Raw genomic sequence first — 12178 nt, 5'->3', positions numbered from 1 at the left:
GCTCATAATAGTTTATAAAGATGAAAGCAATAATTCTCAGCCCAAAGAACTCACTGAGCACTGTTGGGCACAAGCAAATAAACAATTACTGCCAGGGATGTAAGAGCGGTACCTGCAGCTGCTGGGTGGCAGGCAATTAAGCTGCCCGAGGGAGAAAGCAAAACCACTCAGAGGAAGTCTTGAAATAAACATTCCATGAGAGTTGCATCATCAGTATCATTGTCATAACCATAAGCTAACAGCAATGACAATAGTTGATATTGCCCAATGTTTATTTTATGCCAGATGCCGTGCAAGGCATTTTACATGCATTTTCTCCTGTTATTTCATGGAGTGGTTGCAGAATGTATTATTATGTTTTACTCACTCTGTGTTCAGAGCTGGTTCTGAATGCCATTGGTGTACAACTGGTAAATTACAGTACTTGCCAGAACATTGAACCTCTTACTCTTACTCCCTTAATAGTATAGTGGAGAACTGGAATTGATTGCATTTGTTCTCAAGCTGAACTGTTGACATAAATGGATTTCCACAGTCTACCCCATTGATACTACTTCCCTGGAGTCCCTTAGAGACATAGGTCCTCCCTCAAAGGGCTGTGTGTAGGTTCTGTAGTTCTAAGTAGCTCAAGTCTTTCTGGTTTTATCCTGTCCTCATAAGTGCCATGTCCCAAGCCCATAAAGTTCAATGTAAAAGTTCTGTCAAGTTCTCCATGGGGAAAAAAAAAAAAACATGCTCCTGATGATAGTATCTAGGTAATAACCATCACAATAATAATAGAAATAATATCTTACATTCACTAATCACTTATATTATAGGTTAATGATTTGCATGTTCTGATTGAAACTTATAGATACACGTTGCCATTTTACAGCCAGAGAAACAGAGGTCCAGATATGTGCAAGAGTTGGAAAGCTGACTACAAAGTTGGGCACAAAGAAGGAAGGTTAAATTGCATTTAGTTCCAGTCTTAGGACCCTGTTATTGGGCAAGTCCACTGTGAGGAGTTCCACTGTGAGGCGTTCCACCTCAAAGTATGGCAAGTCAGTGGTTCCCCAGTGCTTGCAGGATAAAAATTAAGATCTTTGGAAAGAACTTCCCCTATGTGAACCCGACTTCTTCCCCAACTCAGCACACCCTAACACAGAGACTCCATTTTGCTCCAACAGATCACAGCTCTTGACAAGCTCAAGATGTGTTTTACCTTAGCACCTTTGTGCAGTGGTTTCCTGGTTTCCCTATCTCATCATTGACTGCATATTCCAAATTTAGCTCCTTCCCCAAGAAGCTTGCCCAGATTTGTCAAAGGCTACCCCATTGCTCCTCCAATGCTTGACTACTCTTCTAGTGGATCTCCCTAAAATCATGGGCTCACCAAGGTCAAGAGCTGCAGCTAGTTCATTTATAACCCCAGCACTTAAAAGGCCCTCTAGAAATGTTTATTGATCTATTAGAAATAGATTATAAGTGGGATCCCTGCAGATCATAATTGAGAGTAGTCTGTAATGGCTTCATTTAATTTTGTTAGCATTGAAGTTGTGATTCTTTGCATGTGATCTCCCTCTATTTGCTTTTGTCTTACTGGTAAGCACTTTTAGACATTAGGTACATGGTTTTGACACTAAGTAAAATTGATGACTGAGTGTGACACCTCCATTGGCTAAGACAGCACAATTTTGTTCTTTGTGCTTTCCTTTTGCAACCAGAGTCTTCTTAGCCCGGGCATAAGTCTGTGATCTTTCCAGGACGATGCCATGTGTTCCTTTTATGTCTTGATTCATCACATATTGCAGAGAGTGTTAGCTTGGTAAGACTTTTTGCTTCATGAAAATGTCACCAAATATGCCATAAAGGGGAAAGCACCAGATGTCTGTTAGCAAGGAAAGCAAAATCCTGGTTTGTGAAGATTCAGGGAGTCCAGGGCTCCCCAACAATTTCCCAACTGGAGGTTTGACTCTGTGCTCCATGTGGGGCCTCAGAACTGACCTCCATATTTCATTTCAATGATCATTCTGGAAAAACTTGTTAACTGTATAGCTGATCTGAGGCCTAGACCCTGTTGTCTGTTAGTTTTCTCAGTTTCAAGCTGAAAACTAAGACAGACTTGCTGGATAATTTTGATCAAAGTAACATGTGTTTCTGTGCTATTCCATAATTAATTTGGTTTTTAAACCATTTTATGGAGGGGTGATTGGCATACAGAAAGCTGTATCTATTGGATGCATACAACCTTATGGGTTTTGAGATAAGTATAGGTCCATGCAACTGACACTACTTTTATGCCATGAATCTACCTCCAAAAGTTTACTCCCACTCTATTGATTCATTATAATTTTTTAAAATATTTAATTTTTACTTGTAGTTGGACACAATACCTTTATTTTATTTATTTTTATGTGGTACTGAGGATCAAACCCAGGGCCTCACACTTGCTGGATGAGTGCTGTACCGCTGAGCCACAACCCCAACCCTATGTATTCATTATAATTTTTATTAGCTTTCCTCTTCCTTTGAATGATCAGAACATTCTCAGACAGTGCATAGTTGTCAGTGAAACAGGTCATTCACAGAAGTTATATAAACTTGTTGAAACATAATCAAAGTGATATTCTAGTGCTCAGCTTGGGATAAAGGATAATAAAACAAAATGTTCTTTGTTTTGGAGAAGGGAATTGGTGATGTGGTGGGATTTGTTCAAGGTGTTAGTGGCAATAATAAAGATGTAGACTTGAGGTCAGTGTTGTAAAATACAATTTTGCTTCCTGGTCACCTTAAAATTGATGTGCAAATATGATACAATTCAGGAAAATGTGCATTCTGTTCACTTTTGTTATAATTCCTTATTACACATGGGAGTAAATGAGGTTCAACAGATGAAAATAATAGTAAGATTTCAAGAGAAAATAAAACGAAACACTTTCAAATCTAATAACTATAAAATTTAAAATATTTTAATGACTTTAAAATGTCAATTCACTAAAAACCCCAACACCTTACTTTCCTTAGGAAAATACTTTCAATGATGTACCCAGATGGGAAAAAACTTACAAGGATTAGAATTCTCAGTCTTTGATGGGGAAAATCTCTTAGCTTTATCAGTTGTACTTTCTATTATGCATAACAGACCCAAGAGCTGCTTCTGACCTGTTAACTAACTAGAAGGAGCTCGTGAAAAGGTAGACTGAAAACTGGCCAGGAGGCCAGTGGACTGAGCTCACCAGCTCTGAAATTTAGAAAGATGGGAGTAGGTCAGCTCACTGCCTAGGCTACCTTCATTATTTTTCTCCTCTTGTTTTATATCAGAGACAGGTTTCCTGACATATGGGTTTCTATTAAGGAGTGAAACAAAAGATCAGTAGCCTGAGGTGACACAGGGGAAAAAAATACTCAGCTTCTCCTACTTTGTACCCTTTATGCCCTTTGTTGTTTTGAGGCTCAGACCCAGGAAACAGATTTGGGATCCAGGCAGGTAGAAGATGTAAGAAGCAGTTAGGATAGTAGACATGCTTTATTCAGAGGTGGCAATGACCTCCAGCTTCAGCCCCCAGCCAGTTCCATTTTTGCCCCTGTCAGTTCCATTTAGACCCCTTTTTATATATAGTTCAAACAAAAAAAGGCACACTGCCTGACATAGATAGGTAGGTAGATAGATAGATAGATAGATAGATAGATAGATAGATAGACAGACAGATCTATATCAGTGGGCACTGATGTAAATGTTTATGATCTTAAGGGCACAAACTGAATCAAATTGTTTCTGACCTTGACTACATCCTGACCATGACTTGGGTGATTCATGGCCTTGGCTACATACTAACAACAAAACATAAAACATAACAAAGCCCACCAGAAGCCTCAGTGAGACAATCTAACTATAGCCATTTGGGGCCTGCCCCAGCACCTCACAATATGGAACACTTCTTCTGTGACCTTTGGTCAACAAAGTACGTGAAGGAATTTCTACCCACTAGCACCATCTCTCTGGCAAATACTCATTGGATGTCCTATAATTCAGTTCAGTTCTGACACCCTCTACTTGGAGATAGCATCAAATTGAGAACTGAGTCCCACAGGACTGTGCCCCACTTCAAACACCAAATGAAAATAACAGGTTGTCACCTGTACTTCTAACAGATCGATCAGCTATAAATTGGGATTCCCTTGATCCCTTCCTCAGGTTTACTTAATTTGCTAGTAAAGCTTACAGAACTCAGGAAAACTCATATTTACATTTACTGGTCTATTATCAAAGATTCCACCATCTTTCCAGATAACCCGATGGATAGGGCGAGGCATCAAAAAGGCAGGTCCAGCACATCCGTGCCCTCTAAGCATTTCCAGGAGTTCAGTAAACTGTCAAGTCTCCAAACCCAGACCTTTGAGTTTTATGGAAGCTTCATTACATAGGCAAGATGGATTAAATCATTAGTCAGTATTGATCAGTTTAACTGTCAGGTCCTCTCTCCTCCCAGAGGTTGAGGAGCAAGACTGAAAAGTCCCAATTCTCTAATCACTGGGTTTTCCTGTGCCAACACCCATCCTGAGGAAGGGAGCCTCCAGATACCAGTCAACTCATTAAAAGAACACTTATTGCCCCAGAGATTTCAAGGATTCTAGCAGCTCTTAGGCCAGGAAACAGAAGGACCAAATATACACTTCACAATATCACCGAAATAACTTACTGGCTTGGAGGTAAAGCTCAGTGTTTTTTGTGGGGCTGGGCCACATTGCCCCTCCAAGAATAACCTATAGGTAACTTGATCTGATTTGGGGAATCCTGGAGAAACATCTTCAGCAGGCCCAGGCAACAGTCACATATTTTTGTAGCTGAGATGCTTGCAAAGCAACCCGGCTGGAATGGTAACCACATTGATCATTTTCCATTTTTGTCTGTTTTTAATGTAGCCTACTACTAGTGTCAATCAAATTATAACTGCTTTTATAGTAGTTGACTTTCACCCATCTTGCCTTACAAAGTTCCATTTCTCTCTTGTCCAACTTTTTAAGTCCCCTCATTTTTTCCCCACTCCCTGGATGGTTCATGTGTTTATTTTTATTATTTCTAAAAATAAACTTTTTTGACTGAATTGTTTTCCTACTGTTTTCAAAAAAAATTTATGTTCTTCCTTATTTTCACAAGCTAGACTCAAATAATATAGAAAGGCATTTTTGCTTTATTGTTCCCTATTGTGTCTAGGCATGAGACCAGAAGGTTTCCATTTGCTCAGATTGTTAAGAGATCCTTTTAGTGGATAGGTGCAATTTTCCTTTTCAAAAGGGAGCAGGTCATATTTTATCATTTGAAGTGTGGTTGTAAGAGGGTCACATCAGATAGCTTGTTTGTTTGTTTTTATGGGGATGGCTAATGGTTTTCTTCTTTTCCATTCCAGTCACACCAGCTACCCTTGGCAAAGCATCACAGAGTCTGCAAAGAGTTAATCCAGGCCTGAGGACAAGTAAGAATTTCAGTGGTTTCACTGCTTTTAGTGATATTTTCCATGTATTAGTATAATTCAAACAGCTATCCTTTCTCTATTTTATTTGGGATATTGGTAACTGGAAGGACAATTGAGTTAAAATTTTACTGGCAAACAAGAAAAACTATTTTTTTTTCAGGATTTATTTTTCAATTGCTTTACAAGGTGATTTCTTTATTTTTCTATTTTGCTTGTGCTCAGGGATCAAGTAAGGCCAAATTAATGCAGTTAGAAACAAGGAATTGACTTATCATGGGTCAACAATTATTAATTAAATTTAGGAAATTGCTTGCTTTTACAAATCCTTTTTAAAATTATTATTATTTTGAAGTATTTATCTAATGATTTCATTGGCAGTTTAAACTTGTCTCTCTGGCCAAATTGCCTTGTGCTTCAAAATTCTGCCTTCATGTTAACTCTCTCTTCTCTCTGAAATGACGCTACATATTCCCCTCTTATCCTTTGACAATCTTCTCTTCATCTATAAGACTTAACTCAAGCATCAGCTCTTGGGGAAACTTCCCCACATTCTCTAGACCCAGTTTTTCTACCTTGCATGCATCTGTATTTGTGAGCTTTCTGAGACTGTGACAAAATGCTTGAGAAAATCAACTTAAAGTAGGAAAAATTTATTTTGGCTCCAAGTTTCAGAGGTTTCTATCATGGTTACTTGGTTCCATTGATTCTGGACCTGTAGTAAGGCAGAACATCATGGCAGAGGAGGTTTGATGGAGCAAAGCTTCTTAGCTGCTAATGGCCAGAAAGCAGAGAAGGATCAGAGGCAAGATATAATTCCCAAGGCACACTTCCAAGGATCTATTCCCTTCAAGGTAGTCCCACTGCCTACAGTTTGCACCATTTCCTAATAATGCCATTAAATACTTATCCCCGAGTGGATTAATCTGCTGATAAGTTCAGAGCCATCGTGACCCAAAAACTTCCCAAATTACTTCCCCAAAACATCACCAATACATGAGACTTTAGGAAATATTTCAGATCCAAATTATATTAGCTTCCATGGAACTGTGTTCATAGTTCCATGACAGCATTTATTCCTAATGCTTTAGCATATAGGTAGCATTGTGCATAGAGTTCATCAGATTGTGTGGTCTGCATGAGTGAATTAATTGACTTTAGGTCCATGGTCATGTCTTCTGCTCTTTCTAAATCCCATATGTTGCCTAAAAATTCCTGATATCATAGCAGATACCTGTTGAATTAAATTATAGGGATAGATTTTTTTAGCAGTTGAAATATATACCAGAGTCCCTGTTATGCAATAAATGAAGGAAAGGCAATGAATCTAACTGAATTTCATCTATTGATATTTTTGTTGGTAATACTAATGTCATAAAACTATAATTTGGATTTTATGACAAGTTGCAGAGTAAATTTCTAATGTGGGATTTAAATGTCATTTCCTTGGAGATGATCCAAAAATAAGGATTGATGTAATTTTTAACAAATGTCATCCATTTGTCATTTCTTTCAGATCATAAACTCTTTACAACCTTCCTGTTTTAGATGCAACAGATATATTAATCTATTCCCTAATTGGCCATAAGGGGTTTTATATAAAAGGAGTGGTTATGTTTGGGTTATTCCTGTTAGTATATTCCAAAACCTTCATTCAACAGATAATATGACCTATTGCTACTTTCTGTAGGAAAATTAGGAGGGATCAGTTAAGAATGTCTTGCTAATGGTACATGCATCACATTGGAATCATCCTCCACACACACATACATAATAATACAGTGCCTTCTGCTTTTCCCTCAAGTGATAGCATGATTTCTCCAAGCCATTTTGCTTTCTGTCACAGGGTTTAAGAAGCCTAACCATTGCATCTTGTTGAAAATACCCAGAAACACAGTGGATGTGTTGAATAACTTCCTATACTGGGCATTTGGCATGTAATGATTTCCTGTCTTCATGATCAGTAAGAAGACTGTCATTCATATATGATCAATCACATGGACCTTGACCTCCTCACACAAAGTCTACCTTTCCAGCTTTTCTTTATCAAACATTACCTGTGACAAAGTGATTCCTGTGTGTCAACCTGTCACAGGGCACATGATTGAACATGTGGCCACCTCTGTCATCAGGAGTACATCATCCAGATGTGACAGTCCCGAGGATTCACATCACCTTACTATGTCACTGTGTACCATGTCACTATATCACATATACACTCCCTGCTGTGCACCAACATGTAGGTTTGCATCCTGAGAAGAAAGATACTGTCCTGACACCAAGGGGCTCACATTTCTCTATGGGGCTAATTTTACACAAAAAGGTAGGGTTCAACAGGAAATGGGCCAAGAATACACAATTATAATTTATATCTTTCCTTTATTTGTTTTTTTAATATCTCAGATTCAAAACAAAACCTCATTGCAGGGGTGGGGGCCTAAAATAAAAATGGGGATTTGATGAACATTTGGGCTAAATTCATGAGATTTTATCAAGTATACAGACAGAAATTTTTAGATTATTGTACATCTTTTTTTGTGTGGAGAGGGTTCCCTCTCCTAAAATATTTTTTGTTTTTACTTTACATATATTACCATAAAAGTGTAAATTTTGTGATTGGTGGCATTTCCACCTCAAAGTAAAATGAATATCTAACTGGGGGAAATATTAAAATATCATTTACTGTACTTGGAAGCATAAATTTATCTGATTTAAAAAAAACAGAGATTCTGAACATAAACATTAATGACTGAGGCCAGAGTAAAGCTTTGACAGGATCCCCAAAGACCATTGTGTCAGATGAGCACAGCAAATTAATTCCTTAAAATTTTTGCAAAAAAACCCACCAAATTTACAAGCTCACAAGCAGTCTCTTCTTCCAGATGAGTTTCTGCTATTTACCTCCAATCCAGAGATTCCTCTGTATAATCAGTCACCTTCAACAGCTCTCCAGTGAACTTACAATTGTGCCTGGCTTTCACTTTTTAATTAAAAAAAAAAAAAAACACTTTTTTTTCAGGTTTTCTCAACCCGTAATGTTATTTGACTTTGGAAAAAATGTTTTCTTTTCCTCTAAATTTTCTTCCATAGTAAAATAGGTATACAAACTAAATCAATTAACCAACCAATGCACAAACTGACACTTCTCAAGTTGCTATAGACTGGTAGGACGAATCATGGTCCCTAAGGCTTCCTATCACCAATGTTCCCCTCCATTGCTCCAGAGAGACATGCTGTCAAGTTTGATTATATTTTTGCGGGGAGGGGGCTTATTAGCAATATAAAAAAAAACACAAGACAAAACTTGAATATAGTAAACATCATCTTCTGGTTTGGATCCTTGTGCATTCTTGGCTGGATTCTTGCTCTAACTTCCCAATTTTCCTTCCTACCTCCTGGTTTTCCTCATTCCAAGCCACCCTACTCTCTGCTTCAAGATGAGTTTCTGCTATTTACCTCAAATTCAGAGATTCCTTTCTATAATCACCTTCAACAACTTTCCAATAAACTCACTTCCCAGGTATTCACGGAGTTCTGGAACATGGATCATATGCACTTTTCCACCCTATCTCCTTTGTGTCCAAAGTACACCCTATATTATGTTCCCTGCATTGTATCCCCTTCACCAGAATTCCCACCTCTTTTCTCCTGGTCTTAAAGAATCCTTCATGAATTCTGTCCTTAAGCATGTTTGAAATATCACATCATCCTCTGAAGGAGAGGTAGTTTAGCATAGGGGTTTAAGAATGCAGCCTCTGGTTTAAGTCCGGTTCTTTTTCTTACCTCCTGCTTGATCTTGCTTAAGTTGCATAACTTCTCTGTACTTTGTATTTTGTTTTGTTTTAATCTCTAATGAAGAGATACTAATGGTAGCTACTCATAAGACTGTTGAATGAATTATATTTAAAGTAATTATGGTGGTATCTGGCCCCAATGTATGTGGAATATATTGTATTCTCTCATGGATCTTATTTTATTCCAATATGCATTAGATCAAACACTGTGAAATTGCCCATATACAATGAATCATAAACTCATTACTTATTTGCCTCAACCTAAGGCAAACTCTTATGCACTTTCTTACCCATGTTAATAAACTATGCGACGTGCAAAGTTAGGGATTAGGTCTTATAAATCCTGTATTCTACAGCACCTGGAAAGTATCTGGCACAGGCTGAATGTTTAATGAACAGTTGTTGAATTTTTTCTTAAATATTTTTTTAGTTATAGATAGACACAATAACTTTATTTGATTTATTTATTTTTATGTGGTGCTGAGGATCAAACCTAGTGCCTCATGTGTGTGAGGCAAGTGCTCTACCACTGAGCCACAACCCCAGCCCAACAGTTGTTGAATTTTGCACATGCATAAAAAATGCAAAAAAAAAATAGAAGTCGTGCTCTCCCCAATATCATAAGTACTCTTTAGTTATCACGGAGTTTCTTCTGTGTTCTTTAGCTGTCATGTATAAAAGGGAAGAGATAAAGACATAGGAGTAGAAATTTTTCTTGCCTATTGCTAAGTATAAATACTTAGTCTTTCCCAAAAGTCTTCATTGGACCTTAACTTCCAGTCATGGATTTGGTGATACAGTTTGACCTTGGAGCACTTTGCAAGACACCCCATGGCATCATTGTTATATCCTGTTGGCGCTTCAGCTGATGAGGGAATATGAATTAGCTCTGCTCCTGCCTGTGGTCCAACACTGCCCCCACAGGAGCTGACTGACCCTCTCAGCTTTAAGCATTTTTTTTTTTTTTTATCAGATGTGTTCACCATTAAGGGATTCATAGCTGACAACACAACTAAAAGAAGTACTACCTAAGAGAAGCAGGGCCCGCTTCAATACTCATTTTAGCATGAATGTGCAGCATTTCTTTGTTAAAAAGAACTTGAGCATTGGACGTGCATGAGAGAGCAGTACCGACATTAGGTTCTGACATTGAAGCTGACTTTGAATTCCTGACAGTCTCCTTGTTTATAAAGGGTTTGGTAAATTATTCAGTAAGTAAACACAGATTCTTGTGATCCCTTTTAAGGAAACAGTGTTTATGTTGGCTCTCCTGACTCACATGCAGCACTGATCTCCAGATGATGCCAAGCATTCTAGGGATACTATTCATCTCCTTTCCTGCTTCCTGGAAACAGGAAGGAGGAGGCAGAACTAAGTATTTTATACAAGGAGAAATGTAGGTACCCAGAAGGCAGCATACTTGAATCACTCAATTCGCTACCTAGAGAGTAAGGACAATATTGTCAGTGCAATGCTGTATCTCTCCATAGATAAGCAAAATGAAGTAGAGATAATGCACAGTGGTAACAGTGAATAAGTGAATAGCAGTGTTCACTTTTTGCAAATACAAACTTGGCAGTGACAGCTTTCCAGCCTAAAATACACAGATAATGATGGCCATTAGTTTCATCCATGTTGCTATACACTGCCTTGCTTTCACATATAATGGTAGGGAGATCAGAATTCTTTGTAGGGTGAATGTTAAGTCTTAACATTTTTTTTAAATTTTCCATCAACTCTTGAGCTCTCTGCTGAGCCATAACCAATGGTAAGTAGATATTTTACCACTTACTTACAAAGAGACCTGTTCCTATCTAGGTATACACTTACGCTACACTGGAATAAAGGCCCCTTTTTGTGGTATGCGTATAGCCAGGTCTTCTATTTTTTTTTTTTTTTTGAAAATAAACAATAATAGTTAGAAATTTGTTTGTAGACAGCAGCCTTTAAAAGGCCTAATTTTAGAAGTGAGTATTTTTTAATTCTGAAAAGAATGATTAAACATCTCCCTAAAAATTCTGTTCGCTTGTGAATATTCTCTACTTGGGGGGCAGGTATGGGGGATTGAACTCAGGGACACTCAACCACTGAGCCACACCTTCAGCCCTATGTTGTATTTTATTTAGAGACAGGGTCTCACTGAGTTGATTAGCCCCTCACTTTTGCTGAGGCTGGCTTTGAACTTGCGGTCCTCCTTTCTTAGCATCCCAAGCTGCTGGGATTACAGGTGTGTGAAACCGCAACCGGTGCCTGTGTATATTCTATATACTAATTCCTAGCATTGTTTCTCTGCCAAAGCACAACACACATTTTTCACGAATGAAATCCAAGACAAACATTCTTTTACCCTGGGTGATCCCAGTGGGTGGTGAACACTTTTTGTGACTAGAAAGTTAAGCACCTCAGAGTTGGTTGTGACCTTTGTGTTCTTGCCTGCTGATCTGATCTTTAGTCCCCCAGCTTTACAACCATCTCTAATCACTGCTCTCAAGAGAACCTCAGCTTCTGCATTCAGGAGCCTCTTACTAGAAGAGGACACATGAATCTGTCATTCCCAAAAGACCCTTTGTCCACACAGCTCCTACTTGCATGAAGAATTTTTTCAGATAAAGCACAGTTGTTCACTGAATAAAAATCTTGAATCTTATAAAGGTGTGGCCTGACTTTAATACAAATTAATCTTTATCCCGAAAAAAGCAGAATATACATCACATTTATTTAAATTTTTTATGGTTGTAACAAAGAGTTCCAGCATAGGTATCATTAAAGAATAACTAAAATAATAATGTGCCTTAAGGCAAAATACGTGCACTATGAGATAATAAGTATTTAAACCAAAAATAACTCAAGGCATGAATAAATAACATTTCATGTTAAGGCTTTTAAATATATATGATTTATAGTAAATTAATTTGCACATACTTCAGAGTA

At 37.9% G+C, this 12178-nt stretch overlaps 1 protein-coding gene across 5 annotated transcripts in view; it reads left to right on the top strand.

Annotated features, from left to right (window-relative positions):
* Ghr (growth hormone receptor) overlaps nt 1-12178 on the top strand; it is a 246760-nt gene that overhangs the window by 164750 nt on the left and 69832 nt on the right. For 4 of the 5 annotated variants that reach the window (XM_048814019.1, XM_048814021.1, XM_015490470.2 and 1 more), the window contains exon 3: nt 5391-5456. The exons of the other annotated variant lie outside the window; for it this stretch is intronic. In XM_048814019.1, the coding sequence (XP_048669976.1) occupies nt 5391-5456 (66 nt within the window). The remainder of the gene's footprint in view (nt 1-5390; nt 5457-12178) is intronic. 5 annotated transcript variants of the gene reach the window in all.

This window comes from Marmota marmota, unplaced genomic scaffold (assembly GCF_001458135.2).
Source record: "Marmota marmota marmota unplaced genomic scaffold, marMar, whole genome shotgun sequence".
Classification (NCBI taxonomy): domain Eukaryota; kingdom Metazoa; phylum Chordata; class Mammalia; order Rodentia; family Sciuridae; genus Marmota; species Marmota marmota.
Note: the sequence above shows the minus strand (reverse complement) of the source record. Positions and strands in the feature narration are given on the sequence as shown.